This window comes from Macrobrachium rosenbergii, chromosome 3, assembly GCF_040412425.1.
Source record: "Macrobrachium rosenbergii isolate ZJJX-2024 chromosome 3, ASM4041242v1, whole genome shotgun sequence".
Taxonomy (NCBI): domain Eukaryota; kingdom Metazoa; phylum Arthropoda; class Malacostraca; order Decapoda; family Palaemonidae; genus Macrobrachium; species Macrobrachium rosenbergii.
Window position 1 is genome coordinate 80,647,653 of NC_089743.1, and position 18,373 is coordinate 80,666,025.

At 37.1% G+C, this 18,373-nt stretch overlaps 1 protein-coding gene across 3 annotated transcripts in view; it reads right to left on the bottom strand.

The window, feature by feature from the left end:
• The window catches only part of LOC136826182 (coiled-coil domain-containing protein 93-like), a 131,527-nt gene that overhangs the window by 10,709 nt on the left and 102,445 nt on the right, over positions 1-18,373 (bottom strand). For all 3 annotated transcript variants that reach the window (XM_067083249.1, XM_067083257.1, XM_067083240.1), the window contains 7 exons: positions 13,792-13,848; positions 12,253-12,354; positions 8,379-8,608; positions 7,436-7,549; positions 5,148-5,356; positions 3,513-3,633; positions 2,440-2,524 (listed from right to left, as the gene is read on the bottom strand). In XM_067083249.1, coding sequence (XP_066939350.1) covers positions 2,440-2,524; positions 3,513-3,633; positions 5,148-5,356; positions 7,436-7,549; positions 8,379-8,608; positions 12,253-12,354; positions 13,792-13,848 — 918 coding nt within the window. The remainder of the gene's footprint in view (positions 1-2,439; positions 2,525-3,512; positions 3,634-5,147; positions 5,357-7,435; positions 7,550-8,378; positions 8,609-12,252; positions 12,355-13,791; positions 13,849-18,373) is intronic.

The window sequence follows — 18,373 nt, forward strand, 5'->3', positions numbered from 1 at the left end:
AGGCACTACTTCAGGCAATTGGAGAGGCACTTCTTCAGGGGTTTGGGGAGGCTTTGGAGGGTCCTTTTTTGTACGTTTAATAAACATAGCGATAGGCAGCTGCTGTCGCTGCTTCTTCATGCTGATGAGGGCTTGATTATAGGGCTCCAATGCCAAATCAAGGATATTTGAAAACTTTAAGGAGCGTTCCATATAAGGATCCCATGTTGAAAACATCTCCTGCACCTCATTAATTATTCTCTTAATTTGGAACAGACATTCCAAAGTTGGGGCCTCATCCTCCTCCTCCTCTCCTGAATCTGGCATGTCTACTTCTTCCTCGCTGGCAGGCTTCGTCAGCTCTTCCAAATCTTGGTCCATCGGGAGGTCGGTGTGGGCATCAATGAGGGTGCCAACTTCATCCTCAGTGATGTCATTGAAGCCTTCTCCACCTAGAATCCTCGCCAACTGGACTGGCTTACTAATGGCCAAATGTTGAATTTTTACAGGAGAGAAGCCCTTATAATCGTGAACACACTCCAGACACAACTTGTTCCAGCACACATTCAGGGTCTCCTTCTTTATTTCCTTCAACGATGATGCGATGTGGATAGTGCTTTGTTTAATTTACACCAATAGTGCTTCAGTGTAGAATTTTTCAACATCCACTGCATTCTGAATTTTGAGGAATTCCCAGGTATAAGAAGTGCCTTGAGGCACGGATCATGCCCTGGTCCATAGGCTGGAGGAGAGAAGTGGTGTTGGGAGGCAGGAACTCAAGCTGGACTCCTTGATAATAAAGATCGAGAGGGTGGCCACCAGCATTATCCATAATCAGCAACAACTTGAACTCCATGCCCAAGTTGCTCAGGCATTGCCTAACTAGAGGGATGAAGCTTTGATGGAACCATTGATCCGTAAAGACCCTGGTGATGCAGGCCTTGGGGTTATGCATCAAGAACACAGGCAGCAATGCCTTGTTCTTATTCTTAAGGGCTCTGGGGTTTGCAGCCTTGTAAATACAGCCTGGTTTCAACATGAAGCCAGCTGCATTCCCACACATTAGGAGAGTAACCCTATCCTTCTGGGCCTTAAATCCAGAGGCTTTGGCTCCTTCTTCAGGAGTTTATGTCCAGGACGGCATCTTTTTCCAAAACAGGCCAGCCTTGTCCATACTGAACACCTGTTGTGGATGGTAGCCCTTCTCCTTTATGAGTTTCTTGAAGGCCTCCAGATATTTCGCAGCAGCTTCCGTATCTGCGGATGTTACTTTCCCATGCAGAGAAACAGACTTTAGGTGGAACTGCTTCTGGAACCAGTGGAACCACCCCTTGCTGACCTGGAAACCATGATGAGCTGATGATGGTCCTGCTTGTGGCTCTCCCTCCTCCTCTTCTTCATCTGGCATGGGTTCATCAATGCCTAAGAATTCTAATTCCCCTTTGTCATCACCTGCCTGTGCCAGTCCGTCGCTGCCTTCCTGTGCCTGTACATTGTCGCCTTCCGTAGAAGACCAATACTGCTGGTATAGTTGTCGCGCTTTTTCACGAGTGATGTTGGAGTCAAGGGGGATATTCTTACCACAATCCTTTATCCAAAATGCCAGTGCAGATTCCATCTTAACGATATGTCCAAAGAACAATAGATGGAAATAACATCTTGCCCATATGCAGGAAGTGCATGATGAAAGACGAGACCATAAACCACATAGCAAGCGAATGTTTGGCATTTGCACAGAACCAGTACAAAAAGAGGCATGATTCAGTAGCAAAAGCCCTCCTCTGGAGCCTGTGCAAGAAACACCAGCTAGCCTGCAGTAATAAGTGGTATGAACACCAACCTGAGGGAGTGACAGAAAATGATCAGGCAAAGATCCTCTGGGACTATGGTATCAGAACAGATAGGGTGATACGTGCCAATAGACCAGACGTGACGTTGATTGACAAAATCAAGAAGAAAGTATCACACACTGATGTCGCAATACCATGGGATACCAGAGTAGATGAGAAAGAAAGAGAAAAAATTGATAAGTATTAAGACCTAAAAATAGAAATAAGAAGGTATGGGATATGCCAATGGAAATTGTACCCTTAATCATAGGAACACTAGGCACGATCCCATGATCCCTGAAAAGGAATCTAGAAAAACTAGATAGTGAAGTAGCTCCAGGACTCAGGCAGAAGAGTGAGCTACTAGAAACAGCATACAGGGAGAAAACTGATGGACTCCTAAGGTGGAAGGATGCAACCCGGAATCCCACACCACAAAAGCCACCCAGTTGAATAGGATGACTGTGATAAGACAAAAAAAAAATAAAAAAATAATAATAATAATAATAATAATAATAATAATATAATAATAATAATAATAATAATAATAATAATAATAATAATAATAATAATAATAATAATAATAATAATAATAATAATAATAATAATAATACAGCACAATCTTTATTACCTTTAACTTGTTTTGATGTATGCCTTCAACAATGGTGTCCAACTGGTGCAAGTATTCATCCATGCTTGCAGAGCTGCCAAGAGCACTGTAGAGGAAATATAAAACATCACTGCAACTGCACAAAAATTTATTCACTGAAAGTGTTTTTATAACAAAAGTTTTTTCATACAAACCAGTCAATCATTTATATGTCATATTTGTGTCTCTAATTTTCCCAAGGTTCTAGTATGTCTAAATCACCTTCCTCCTTTTTGTGTTAACTGTACATGAGACAGTTAGATCTGTGAGACTGTGGGAAGCCACTTCCTATATTATTGATGCGTTTGTACACTTAGACTTGTTCTATCTTCTATAAACAGTTTGTTCCATAACAACCCATTTAATCCTAGATATGTAATAATTGCTATTTAAAAAGGAAGCAGATACTCTGAATGGCCCAGGGTGTCTGCATATGCCTGTAGGATCTGAGACAAAACCTAAGGACTAGACTGAATCAAGAACCAAGGTTCTGGTAGCTCATACGTTTATTTGTCACAAGGTTAAATCCATGGCATGTAAAGCAAGGTGTTTGTATTGGGTAAGCCGTATTGCCCCTACAAGGTGATGGTTCCAAAGGTTTACTATTATTTATCTCCACTAGAACTCTCTTAATTTCTTTAGATGTCAACTTCTATGTTGGTTTCCTGGTTAACATCCTCCAATCTATATTCCTGTACTTGAAATTACATGAAACAGAAAATTCTGTACTCTAACTCACTGAATTGCAAATAAAATTTCATAAAAATAAAATATCTACAGAAAGCACAATTGAGTGAGTGGGTGATGCAAACACTGAGGAAAAGAAGTAGGTGAGAGGTTTAAATTCTTTATGGATTTTAAAATAACATCAACCTCAGTCACATTTGGATAACTAACTTTTCTAGAGATGGATTTCATATATGAGGCTGTTTACAGTACATGCATAATAGCTTTCTTTCCTATTTTGTAGCTGTGACAAAAATAATCACCCTCAGGGCAATACTACTCCTTACACACAAAAATTTTGTATAAGTGAAAGACAATATTGTACTTACGCAGCCATATTATCCAGAATGGAGTTCAGTAAAGAGAGCTCCTTCTCCATATATGTGCGTATGTCAGCAAGAGTGTTGTACATGTTGTAAAACTGCTGAGTTTCTCGATGGGTTGCTGAAACTACAATGGATAACATAGTAATAATTTTTTCAAATTTAGTATCAAAACAGTATAACAAAAATTGTGAAAGTATAAAAAGACATTCCAAATACAGAAAAACTTATTTCCCTCATTGCTAATAACAAGCCTTGAGACCTCTGGGACTTCTGTTTCATTTCATATTTTCTCCAAAAGCTCACCTTAGCTGTTAATACTGAAATTATGTGTTTACTTGACATATTAGTGATATCTTGAGCGTCTAATGTTACATCACTTGTTTAATAGGATGTCAATGGAACTTGTTAAAAGTGCCATTTATTTTAGTTAATTATTATCAGATAATTCAAACAAGAGTATAGTATACCTATGTATTTTTACAATATTTTCATATTTTGATGATGTCTCACATAATTCTAAATTTACAAAAAGCTTCAATCTTTACAGCTCAAATTATTCCTGTTATTCTTGGGACATTAAACATCATAAAAGCAAAAAAAAAAAAAATCTTGCAAAGTGATCTAGTAATATATATCAGAATGCATGCACTTAAGATTTCTGGCAACATATCTTACCCTGAGTTCTATTACACGTAAGTCAAGAGATATTAGTCTGTCCACTAGTTAAACTATCAATCTTACACAGTATTTTTTAAACCTATGATGACTGTGTTTTCAGAATAACTTCAGTAATGCTGAATTTCATTTTAGTTATGCTTACTATTTTCTGTTATGAAAAATCATTTAGTGATTTTGTGTTGAATGAGTTTTTAAATGTACTTATGATGATAAACGCTTGTACCCAAGTATTGAAGCAAAGAACCTTCATAACGGATGCTGCTTCATGTGGCACAAATTACTCTCACACAAGAAGACAATTATAGCATTGACAATTTATGTGACACCATTTTGGGTTTAAGACAATGAAATGGCCTTTGATCTAATAAGACTAACGTGCCCTTGACAAAAAGTGCAGGAGAGTGCTAGTTTGGTTGAGTTTGTAATATCTTCAAAGCTACCATATTTTCCTGTGTATGTATGTCTAAAGGATTTCTACATTCCACTAAACTTCTCAGTTATTGAATCTGATTACATTATGATGGTCAGGCTTTAAAACTTCATAAAACTATTTTCTTTTGATTCTTTTCTAAAAAGCATGGCTTCATTCTTAAATTTTTATTTACCGTTTGTAATTCCCATGATAAGTACCTTGGGTTTCACTTATATCCACCGCATCCACATCATTTTGTTTGTTGTTAATAAATGGGAATGAAAGTAAGTCTTTCACTTCATGAATCTTCCATTTAAGTCTGATAGAACTGCTTACCCACCAGAACTGCTGCTTTTAATGTTTCTTCTCTGGATACCTTTACACTATCATCATTTTCTTTATCTCAAAAGGGGTATTTAACATTTCTCTTTGTTTAAGGATATACTCTTTTACTATTCCATGCTTGTAACAAAGATATAAAAAATAAATTTCCCTAAAAAACTCCAAAATGCTGATTATTAAAGTAAGTGCACTTAAACTATACATACTCTGGTTATAAAGCTCAATAAAACGTCGCTGGTACTGTGACAGTTCTGCTCGACCAGGAACATCATCAATGTGTCTTTTCAAGACTTCAACCTGTCTTGTCTTCTTGGCCAACTGCCGTCGCATCTTACAATACTTTGCATTTTCAGCCTCAAACCTGTTCATCATCTCATCTCCACCATCAATCTCAGCTAGCTTTTCTTGTAAATTGCTGAAAAATAAAATTTACATGCAGTACTTCTGGTGTTCAAGAAACACAAACATTAACTTTTGCTTATGTATTAATGACTGAATAGCAGTTTATATCCTAATGTCCAGGAGACTAAAACAAAATCTGTATAACACTCAGGCTTGAATGTACAAACCAATGTAACTAATGCCTGGGTCAGGGAAAGTATGCATTTACATGTATTTGATGTTTTGATTTTAGCTGAAAAACCAACCACAATCATATTTCAAGATTTTGATGTCCTGAAATATTAGCTCTGGTAAGCACTCAGAGAAAACTCAAATGTCACAGGCCTGAAGAGGCCTCTTACATTTAAAATTTCTCTTATTAAGGTTAATGGTTCACCTCCCCAATCTTTCTCTCCATTTGCTGATTTCAGACATCTGAATGACACAAGTTCAAAAGATCTCTTACTCTCTTTTTCTTGAATTTCATACTATTATGAATCCACATCTGACAATGACAGTTATGATGCCAATCTCAAGGAATATTCTAAAACCATCTGTCTACCAACACCGAACTCAAAGCATGCACAGTAGTACAGGAAGGGTAGATTAAGTGTGAAACAAAAGGCAATGTTCTAATCCCTTCCCACAGGGCTGATACCCAAAAACACAAGTAACAAAACTAACAAAGAGTGCCAATCCTACACAGGCTTACTCTAATATTCCTAGAAAAGGTATGGCTTTTGTTTGAGCTTTTAAATGGAGGGAATCACAGATTTTGTTTGTTAAAAATTCTTATTCCTGTACTATTTCTACAAACTAAGTACATAAAATATAATTCAACATTCCTTACTTGTTGTAACAACACACATCAAAATTGATGTCTGGGAAGCAAATGAAGCACTCACATAACATGTGGAATCCTTGACATGACATTCATACTTTTTTTTTACTTAGTTTCAACTTTACATGTGACCACTTCCTGATATTTTGTTTAGTTCTCTTCCCTCTTCCCTTATATATATTTTTCTTTACCTGGAGATGATGTGATTTCATCTTCTGTTTGTTTTATGGTGAAGTACTATCATGACAATTTTTATTATACATTTTACTTCCATTTTCTTCCATGTTAAATTTAGATTTTCCATGAATTTAAGAATCCTCATATTGCTGGGGGCTGAAGACTTCATATATATTTTGTGATAAAATTTTCTTCTGAATTGTCAGTTTGTGTATTAATTTCACTGGATTACTGGCTGACTGCACTGCTTTAATATCATCCCATATGCTGCTTCTACCAGTTTTTTTGATTAGTCATCATTTTATACATAAATTTTTGGGATGGGTCATTAAAACCCCTTACTTTGTCCTAATTTTGCCACTCTTATGGCATACCTGTTTTCCCTTATATTTTAGTTTGGTGTTGTGTGGGTAGAACAGACATTCTTTTGATCTAGCAAGGTAGAGATGGCTTGCATATGCTGGATGTTGTCAACTAGTAACTGGGAGACAAGCCAAGCTTAAGAAGAGGTCTGAATATCAGAGCACTCAAAAAATCTCCATGCCATTCTCAGAATATTTTAAATTCAGAATAATTTGAACCAAGTAACTTTTCAGTATTTTTTTCTGAATTATCACAAATCATGAATAAATCTCTTAAGCTTAACCTTCTTCTCAGCTTAATCCCTAATCAGGGTACTGTTTTTAAAAAGCCTTTCTGGGTGTTTCTATCTTGTGTCCTCCCATTGTTTATTCCTTTGTCTCTCATGTCTTCTCAAATGCAGTTGCCCCATCTTCTCTTAGGCCTCCTTCTCCTTTGTATCCTTAGTGCTTCCATTTCCATGACCTCTTAAACTGAATGATAAATATAAAGTACAAGTCACGCTAAGCTAGAAATTTCATGACTTACTATATTTAGTCTGTACAATGATAAAAAGGCACAAATATAAAAGATGGGTACTCTCTCTCAAGTTGAAGCTTTCAATATTCAGTTGAAAGTGAAAGAGTAAAGGCAACAATTTATTCACAAAAAGGACAAGGGAAAAAGAACTATATTTTTCTTATACACTGAAATGTTTTCATGCTCTAACTCAAAACATACATTTTGTTATCGTACCTTATTTCCTTCTTCATTTTTTCAGATTCTTTTCGGCACTTGTCTTTGAACTCAGACTCCCTCTTCCGACACTCGTCATTTTCCTTCACCAACTTTGACAGATGCTCTAAAATCCTGTAAATTTAAATATAGTATTACTACAACCTACTGCTCTTCTTCTTCTTCTTCTTCTTATGATAATAATAATAATAATAATAATAATGTTACAAGGTAACGCTATGCATTAAGCGAAAAGATTTAGCAGTAGTATTCGTGTTTTAGTCCTGCATAAAAACATATCATAGTAAGTTGCTGCAAAAGGTGTACAATCTTTCTGTTTTGTGAGGAAGGATGAAGAAAAGACTTATATACTATACTCTTAAAACTATTAAAGAGAGTGACAGATGAGTGTGTGTGCAAGAAACAGCATTGCAAAGATGATGCTGCTTCTGTGTAGATGTATGAAAAGACTTTGGAAATAATTTGTAGCATAGTTTTCAACTGATTTAGTCAGTAAAGAGTGAATTTGGTAGTGACTGCAGGTTTGTTTTTCTCAAAGATAAAAACTGGTTATTGGTAGGAGAGAAACTTTTCAAGCAATCATAACAAATCAAAAGTATAATCATCTAAATATGGGATTTCAAATAAACACATACTACTATCACACTGCAAAATACAGTGAACAGAAACATAAAAGAATCCTTAGCTATTCAGACTATATAATTCAGACTAAAATGTAACTGTCTAAAGGTAACAATTAAAAAAAACTTTCTGGAGATTAATTATATAACTTATAAATCTTCCCATGCACAGCTTCAAACAATGTTAAAGCACTACAGTAGTCTAATGACACTTTGTAGAAGGAGCTGCTGTTGTTGCAGTCCCTAACTGCAAACATTAAAAATGTTTCTTCACAAAGTTATGATTAACTTTGCTATTTTAAAGAAACATCTGAGATACATACTGCTTATTTTCCTTTGTGTCCAGACCTACTAAGGCTTTCATTTCTTGCTCTAACTGGTTTGCTGCACTTCTCTTCTCATCAAGTGTTGTCTTAAGTTCTTCAAGTCTGGTTAATTCTTTTGTTTGCTTGTTCTGGACTTCTACCAGCTGGGTCATCAGTATACTTTTTTGTTTCTCTAAATTTGCTATTTTCCGAGCTTGTGAAGAAGCACTGTCCCCAAGAATCTCTTCCTGAAAAAATATTTTCAATGTCGTGAAAAAAATTTCTAAAAGTTCCTTTAAACAGTGACATCCTAAAATGAAAAAAAAATTTAAATATTTGGGTATACATTAACACACACCGGCTGTGCACAGGTCTGCAGCCATAGTAACTTAATTTCATACAATCAGTATGTATCTGCTAGGCACAATGTCATGCAAGAACAAGATATACAAATGAAAATATTAGTAACATTAAATAAATAAGGCTAATTCTAATATGCAATATGCTCTAACAAAACTGGTTTTTACATAGCAAGGACAATAAATCATTCAATTACAAAGCTACTGAAAGAGACACAAAATATATGTCCAGCAATTTTTTTGTGGTATAATTTACCTAACCTATAACTTGTTCAGACTGCAAACCACATTACTTAGATGTTACCAAATGAAATATGATAGACTGCTCAACCTTCATCATCATAAGTATCATCACATAACCATAATATTTAAATTAATATGTCACTATCAAGCCATTAATTGGGACTTATATTCATTTTAACTACATTCTAATTCAAGTTCTACTTGAAGTGAAAAATCCACGAAGAGGCTCAAAGAGGTGTCCGGAGAGCCACTTCAAAACTACGTTCAGATTCCAAGAGATGGCCCCTGGCCCCTTGGATTTGGAGATATTGAAGGATTTAATGAGATCGGACAGGCCTTGATTAGCAGAGAGATCCATGCCTCTGTGCTGAAACACTGAACTCAGCATAGCCCTGTATCCTCTGATCATAGAGGAGGACAGGTCCCTAGATGTCCTCAAGTACAGGAGAAATTCGGCAATGTCTGCTACAGACATCTTAGATGAGATGAGATGTCATGTCTTCTGCACCAGACTTTCAAGATTGTCCACTTGGCTTGATAGAGTTTGTCGGAAAAGGAGCCCCTACACTTGGCAATAGCTTCTGAAGATGCTCTTGAAAACTCCTTCTGTCCGAGGAGTTTCCTGACAGTCTGAACCCTGTCAGGGCCAGAATGGACAATCCTTGGTGGAACCGCCTGAAGTGGGGTTGTCTGAGCAGACTTGGTAGCTGTGGTAACAACCTTGGGAAGTTTGTCAGCAGCTTGAGGAGACCCAGGAACCATTCCTGTCGAGGCCAGAACAGGGCCACTAGTCATCATGACGTTCATGTGGTTGTGGAACTTGAGAACTTCTTGTATCATGCAGAATGGCGGGAAGGCATAGAAATCCTTGTTCAACCAGTCTTGTAGCATGGCGTCCGTCACCCATGCTAGAGGGTCTGGTACTGAAGAGCAAAAGACTGGTAGACAATGGCGTCGCAAACAGATCTATAAGAGGTCTTCCCCACAGCTTCCACAGTTCCTCACACACCTGTGGATGAAGAGTCCACTCTGTGGGGAGCACTTGACTGCAACGGCTCAACTCATCCGCAAAGACATTGAGCTTGTCCTGGATGAACTGCATCACCAACTTGGTCTGGTTGTGATCTGCCGCTGCTTCGCAAAGGGAGAACGAATGAGTCCCCCCTTGCTTCTTGATATACACCTTTTTAGCAAGCAAGGACCGCAGCAGCCCCAACAAAACCCCTGCAAGGAGCAGTCAAGAGGTATTCACAGGGGATGCTGTGGTCCTCTCCCTAAGATCATTGTACTTATGAATCGGCGTGAAGATGTCTGTGAAAAGAAAATCGAGGGTGTCCACACAACACTCCCAATCTCTTCTCATTGGAGGGATAACCTCACCAGAACCCAGAAAACCATCCTCAACTACTCAGATACACAGCAAGCCGATCTGAGAACCGAGCCCAAGACTTAGATCCTTGTTGCAAAACTCTGATAAGAAACAAAACTTGTCTGAGTCCTCTCTATCCGACTCGCGTCCCCCGGCAGCAACCGAAAGGGTTTGAGGGAAGAGGAGAGGAGAAAAGCACTCTTACCTGTCCTGCTAGAAGAACCAGCAGGAGAGGCCGACTGCTGGCAATCGTCAACCAGAGGTGATGATGGCAGCATGGAGGAAGGAGGGTGCTAATGCCCCAGTGAAGCACTAACCTGAAGAGAGCGAAAGTTCACTTGAGCTGAGTCTCCTGAAGGAAGGAGAACCTCGACAGCATTCGGTTCCCTGAACCGAGCGACCCAAGCTGATCATGTAAATGCAATCAGGGGGCTGGGTGAGCAAGCCGAACCAAACAAGCCGAGTGAGCCCAGCCAATCATGTAAACACGATCAGGGGCTGGGGAACTGAGCCGAGCAAGCTCAGCCAGTCTTGAAACACGACCAGGGCTAGGCCAGCCAGTAGGGCTGAGATGAGCTGAGCTGGGAAAGCTCAGCCATGAACTACTGCTGTCCTCAAGACATGCTTTAATCTCCTCCGAGGCTGAAGCCCCTCGAGAAGAAGTTTTAAAGGAGATTCTTGTCTGCTAACTCAAGTGTTCAAACCCAAGGGTCCAAGACACGAGTTTCGAAACTGACTGAGCACTCAAAACAAAGCAGGCAGGAAGTGTCGAAACATCTGAGTGTTTCGACACCTTCTCCTGTCCTGTGCCTAAACCAGACCGGAGAACGAACTCCCTAGTACTGGTTTGGGGAGTGCCAGAGATTTTGCAGAATCCCGGACAATCGGCAACTCGTTAGTCGAGTGCTCTTGATCCCAAGGAATCCAAGGGCTTGCTGAGCGGTCGAGATTCCAAGGAGTCCGAGCACTTGGCGAGACTCCCGAATCTCATAAGAACAATCATCGGAAGAAAGTTCCTCTTGGCTTCTCGAAGAAAACCGAGGAGGGACAGGCACAGAATCAGTCTTAGACGCAGACTTCTAAGAACTGGAATTGAGAGTGCAGCCTCAAAAGGTTCCACACTCAAGGCCCCCAAGACACGAGCCCCCTATGGGGAATGCGAATCGGTTCCCAACCTCAAGGGCCAGGAAGAGCCAAAAGAGAGAACGTACTGCCTCTCCGAAGAGAGGCAGTCCCTCAGGACCTCTGAAGGGAACAGCCTCCTTGCCTCTCCAGGTGCTCTAACTCTTGGGACTGAAGAAACAGGATGGTAGTGCAGTACAGTACAGTGTTACAGGAACATTTCTTAGGAATGAGCTGAACAAGAGCTTGTTTCCCAAAAGAAACGCTAATGCTGTTCTCTTAACAATTATGCAAAATAGACAACAGAGCACAGGAGCCAGCTCCTCAACAAATTTCTTAAGGAATCATGGAGGTATACAATCCCAGTAAGATAAATGGATCTGACAAGTAGAGAATACTGGGTATAGGATTGGAAGTGGTTCAGAAGGACATTCAGTTACACTGAAATCAACACACCTCTATCAACTTTACCTGAAAAAGGTATAAATACCAGTATTCAAATGATGAATGGAATTAAAATCATAACCAAAACCTATACTGGGATTCACAATATAGCCACAACAGCAAATGATGTGGTAAAATGTGACTCCTTCTAACTTAAAAAGAAGAAATAAAATCTTCTGCAACTTATCAATTACCCTGTTCTCAGCTAACACTGCATTTACATGTACATGGCAGCATACCACAAGTATAAAAAAGAGGTTCTGTATATTGTAAGGAGGCATATGTTTTAACATCACCTGTTTTTGGAGACTAAGAAATTTGTAAAAAGTGCTACATATGGAGACCCCCATCTTACCGTCATTTGTTCTTGGAGTTCCATGTAATGTTTTGAGGTAACTGCTATTTCTTTAGCCCTACCACTTATGATGCTGCCAACATGCTGTGCATTTAGTTTTCCCTGAAACATAAAATCAAGATAACTAAATCAAAGATAAAACTTCCAAATATTTCTCAATTTTGCTTGGGTAAGCAAACCCCTACATACAAAATGAGAAAATGCATTTCACAGAAATATACTACAGTGTAATAAAAAATAATTTAGTAAGAAAAAAACATTTTTTTTCAATATCATACAGTACAGTATATGCCAGCATACAAGGGGACTCCACGTATAAGACGACCCCCATTTTTCATGTAAAAATGTAGATTTAGAGATATGTTCGCCGTATAAGATGACCCCCAATTTATTAAATTAAATAACACTATCAGCTGATGTACGTATAAGCAATGGTGAGGTCATTTAAAAAAAATACTGGTACAGTATATAAAGGATTATATTTTATGTGTAATGATTAAAACATTTTAAAAACATTTTTAAACAATTAAAATCCTAAACTCATTATGTTCACCATCTGATATCGTAAGTTTGTTGATGATGTAGTGATATATTTGTAAGAAAATCATTGTACGGATCAAATTTTTAATCTTATGGTGTTAATTTCTGCTTCTTCTTATTCCTTTTCAAAGCTTACTGCTCTTAACTTGAACAAAGCCTCATATTTCCTCCTTTTATTTTTACCGATAGTTGGTGTGGCCACGTTGGGATCTTGTGATGACTATATCTGAATAATGGTACTCTGGATAAAGCTAGTAACAAAGTGAAAGCTTGCTCATCCTAACATCTAATTATGGCAATTATCTATGGTAATTACTGTAATTACAGTCATTTTGTTTACAGTATTGATAGTTGTGTAGCTAATGATTTGCTTGAATTACCTACGGTGTTTACTGGATTACAGTCATTTTGTTTACAGTTGTGACAGTAGTTAACTATTGACACAACTATCGACACTTCAGCCTATCATTAAAAATCTTGGCAGGATTTTAAGGTTTGCTTTGTATAAAGTACTTGGCGTATAAGATGACCTTCAATTTTGGGGGAGATTTTTTAAGGTTGAAAGGTCGTCTTATACGCCGGCATATACGGTAATTTTCTTACACGAAATTTCCTTTCACAAACAGTTATAGGCTTATTTGAATAGCTAAAACTAGCACAACATAATACATATCCTACAGTACAATTCAGTTCATTTATCTAAAAGTGATACATGAAATCATAATCTTTTGAGTGCAAAAATTAATTACTAATATACCAAATTGACTGTTGACATAAATTATAAAATTTTTCTAATTTAGGAGTAAATTATGAATCAACTCCCATACCACCATTTAAATTATACATTGATTTCACTGTCATTCAAAAAATATAATCAGTTGTGAATCATGCTGAACTGTAAACCATACATAACCTAGGTTCCTTAAAGACAAAAATAAAGGCCAACAGGGCATCTATGATGAAGAGAAGTAAAATATGAAATAAAAAAAACCAGCTTACCTCAGCACTTTCGGCTACAGCCATGTTTTGCATCAACTTTTCCATGTGTGCAGCTTGCTGTGATAACAGAATGACATGAGAACATGGGTAATTGTTTTAATGAATGGTTACAAAGAGAATTACCAAAGAAATAAAGTAAGAACTGTTATCCACTACTATTTGACACCTGTATTAAGGAGACAACCAATGTTAATGCAAACAAAATTATAAAAAAATATCCCCACAACAATCTTTAAAAACTGGGTGCATTTCAGTAAAGGATTTAGTATTTATTTTGTTAATAAAACAATCCTGAAAAATAACCTACTCTGTACTACCTGCAACCAAGATTATTTGTTCAGCAATCAGGAAACTTTAGATCAGTTTTTTAATTTCCTAAACATCAGAACAAACAACAGAATCTACTATATAGCATGAAAGTTGTTGCTACATAGCTGTCCTTATGATTTTAAGGTTACCTTTTCTATTTACCTAAATTTTATTCCCCTTTAAAAGCAGTGATCCTTCCCATTTTAACAGTTATGGAAAATACTATGATTTTAAAAAAAGACTCCTGACTGAGTTTCTTCAACAAAATTTCTGTTCTAGTACTTACTTACAGAGATAATTTCTGGCCATTTTTTCTTACTCCCTTAACACTGAAGGGAAAAAAAGCTGAATTGTCTTAGATATGCAAGTGAGACTGCTACATGACTAGATATATTCAGTAGAGTTAGCATGCACAGTAAAAACAACTAAAAAATGCACTGAAGTTTCTTCAGCACAATTGAGTTTTCTGTACAGCGTATAATCAAGGGCACCAAAAACAGATCTATCTTTCGGTGGTCTCAGTATAATGCTGTATGAGCCACGGCCCATGAATCTTTAACCATGGCCCGATGGTAGCCTGGACTATATCGTTGCCAGATGCACGATTATGGCTAAATTTAACCTTAAGTAAAATCAAAACTACTGAGGCTAGAGGGCTGCAATTTTTTATGTTTGGTGATTGGAGGGTGGATGATCAACATACCAATTTGCAACCCTTTAGCCTCAGTAGGTTTTAACATCTGAGGGCAGACAGAAAAAGTGCGGAAAGGAAAAAGTGCAGATGGACAGACAATAGTTTTCTTTTCAGAAAACTAAAAAGGGCAAAAAAAAAAAAAAAAATAATAATCTTCACAAGATGTAGCACTTAAACATTCATAACTGAACTTCCAAAAGTCTGATAAGACAATTCATCACTGATCTGCTTTCCTAAAATCTTTAATACTTAATTACAGTACATCAGTTTATTGAAACAAAATGTTAACACTTCCCTTCTGTGGTGTCTAGAGTCTAACTAAACCTCCACACCTTAGAGAAAAGAGTTGTGGAGGCTCTTATTTATTATATCATTTCCTTACCGAAAAAATGTACAATGGTCACAAGTATATTAATTTACTTTAAAAGGCCTTAAAAAATTACTAAAATTTACATTTCTTTTGGAATCTTTCATACATTATTTCTATTGTAAACAGCATACAAAAGTTGCTTAAATACACTAACAGTGAATATGAATGTAATTCATAAGCTAAATGTTCATCAAACAATTAAAAATAAATTATATACAATGTCATATAAGGAAATGTCTTGCAATGGCAGCTTAAAGTTTAATATGAGTGGAAGAGCTAAATTCTGAATTCCAATCAAATGAAGGGAGCTTATGCTATATTTTGGTGTGACTTTATGGCTTGCAACTTCAAAATAGTATTCTGAGGGGAGGGCATCCCAAACAAAGAACAGTACTCTAAGGGGAAGGCACCCCCATACAATGAGGTTTGTTCCTATGAAGCATGAAAATAATTTTGAATTTCTATACACCCATACGACATGATAACTTCTTCATTTCACTTTTGCTAAATCATTCCTTACAGGGGATACCTGACAGTAACTCTTCACATCACTCTCTCTAATTAAAAGCTGGAGAAAAATATCCAAAAAAACTTTACATCTATGAACACCAGAAGTGGTCCATGAAGAATGGGAGTTACGTGCACTGACAGTGTGCTGTAAAATCAAATGTATTTATGTAAGAAAATATCCTATTCATTACTCACTTTGGAATTATAATACCCCTGTTAAATGCAAAGATCCTCAGCACTGAATCAAAGAGGCAATGACAGAGATTCAATGGTGTGCACAGTGAATATGGGAATGATGTTTGAAATGAGTAACAAGGTGGTAAACATGTTGATCACAGAGCCCACCCAACATTAATGCATTTGTCACAGGTGCTGGAGACCATAGATGACCAGGTTATTTGGTTTCTAGTATTTTTTCAACTTAGAGGCTGACCACATGAAATACTCCCCGACTTCATCACAGTCTTCCTACTGGCATAATTTCCCTGGAACAATCACACCCAATAACTCAAACACAACTTCCAACCAATGCAAAGATGAGTTAGGAGTGGATTTGCTGGGGCCAGCATATCAGTTTGCAACAATTTTTTAAGATGATTTGGATGTACTCAAAGAGATCTGTAATCACCTTTTAATGGCAAAAATTCAGCAGTGGTTAACTGCAGGTTATGCAAGAACCAAATTCCTTTAAAATACAGTAGAATCTTGTGGGTCAAGAAACATTTAACTTATCTGCCTCAGAATCTGCTCTGATGCCTGTTGTGTCACAACTCCAATTTCAGATATGCCATTTGTAATAATGTATAAATGTTGCACATTCTTGAACACTGGATCAATTCCTGCCAAAGCAAAACTTGGACCTCCAGCATAAACCGGGTTGACCTTCAGGAACAGAACAAAGCAGAAATAACTTGGAAAGTATCTCTTACCTCTCAAAAGCCAAGCTAAATATACATTAACAAAACTCCTAGACTGGGCAAACTTTAAGGCCAGCCAATAAAAAAAACACACCAGCGGAAAGAGGAAGTTATGCAAATGCACATGGTACAAAAAAATCTGAAAAATTTTCTGTACCTACCACAGGAAGATGAAAATGAATATTTTTAACTATGCCATGGCCTCTTTCCCAACACACTTGTAAAAATACCAGCTAATTTTAATGAGTTGTAAATACTGTAATATTTTTTGCACTTGATATTGCAAAATTACACTCACAGCTAACATTATATCTTAACAGATAAGAACTAAAAACATAAAAGTTCCCTGACTATATTTATGGACAAATAAATATGAAATGTACTGGGACATGGAGTTATAGCACCATCCCTCATGAAATCTTATGGGCAACTATTATTCCACCAACTAACTGAGCTGAGACCTGAGTGTTGCCATAAAAGTTGCCATATTGTTTTTTATGACCCACACAAAAATCTGAATGTTTTCTCGCAAAATTCATTCAAACTTCAGGACGTGAAGTATAATTCTCACGAGATGATTGCCAGACCTTCCCATTTCTATTAGTGCACCTTGTGTGATCACTGCCAAACCCAAGGGGTTAATCATCATGGAGACTGAACCCTCTTGGGAAAGGACTGACACGATGTCTCTGATGAGTTGCAGCAAGTTTCTAAAGAGCTCTGGAGTAACCCTTCAAGAAGAACCACTACATAAAGATGGGTGACACAGTGAAGTCCCTAACATTCAAACTAGAGTACTCATACTGTGCTTGAGCATATCTGTGGTGACAGCCTTTCCTTAAAACAAAGAATTCAGCAAAGGATTTTGGCTGCTCTAATAAGTGATGGGAAAATCTTTAATCTAGAAAGTATTTGTAAAAAACTGAAACCAACTGTGGAGGGTGCTAACATTTTAAGAAAACAAAAGCTCAGGCACCATGGTACAGAGAACATAATGAGCCCAGCACAAAAAAATGCTATTTAACAAAATATATATGAAAATGAAGAAAACACAAAGTTAAAATGGAAAATGTAGTTAGACATGAACCAAACATATATATACATGGGGAGGGTAGCTTAACTTCTGGAACACAAGACTTGAAATACTTAACAAAGAAAATTTCTTTAATAACATAATTTCCAGGCTACACAAGTATATCATTATACAACCAGCCTGACGTTACACTATAAATTTAACAATGTGTGTCCAGAAAAAAACATAGGAAAGATCTAAATATAAGGACAATAGTGAGAGGCTATTCAAAAGTTGCAAGGATAAAGAAAAGCTATGGTAACATTACTTCATGGCAGCTACTCCTAGGACGATCATTATTTTCTTGTATAAAAGATGCCTGGAAAGTCCTGAACCTAAAACACCAAAAGATTTACATCTAAAATACTGTAAAATTTACATGACTCCAGATACATAAGTACTTGGATCTAGTTGTTTTCCCCTCAGAGAACTACTGATTAAGTCTCAGGTTAGAATTTTCAGGACTAAGGAATCATACTAAAAAAAAAAAGTCCTATTAAATCTTTACACAATGGTAATGCACAGGATTTTCTCAAGTGTCAAAAGATCATGCTGATATTTCTCTTCACAAGTGACTTAAAAGAAAGAGAGCTCTTAAATTTAGTCTCAATGTTCACAAAATTAGTATCAATATAAAATAAAAATGGAAATTCACAGGAAAACAACCAAAACATAATTGCTCAACCATAACAAACATTTTAAAATGCATG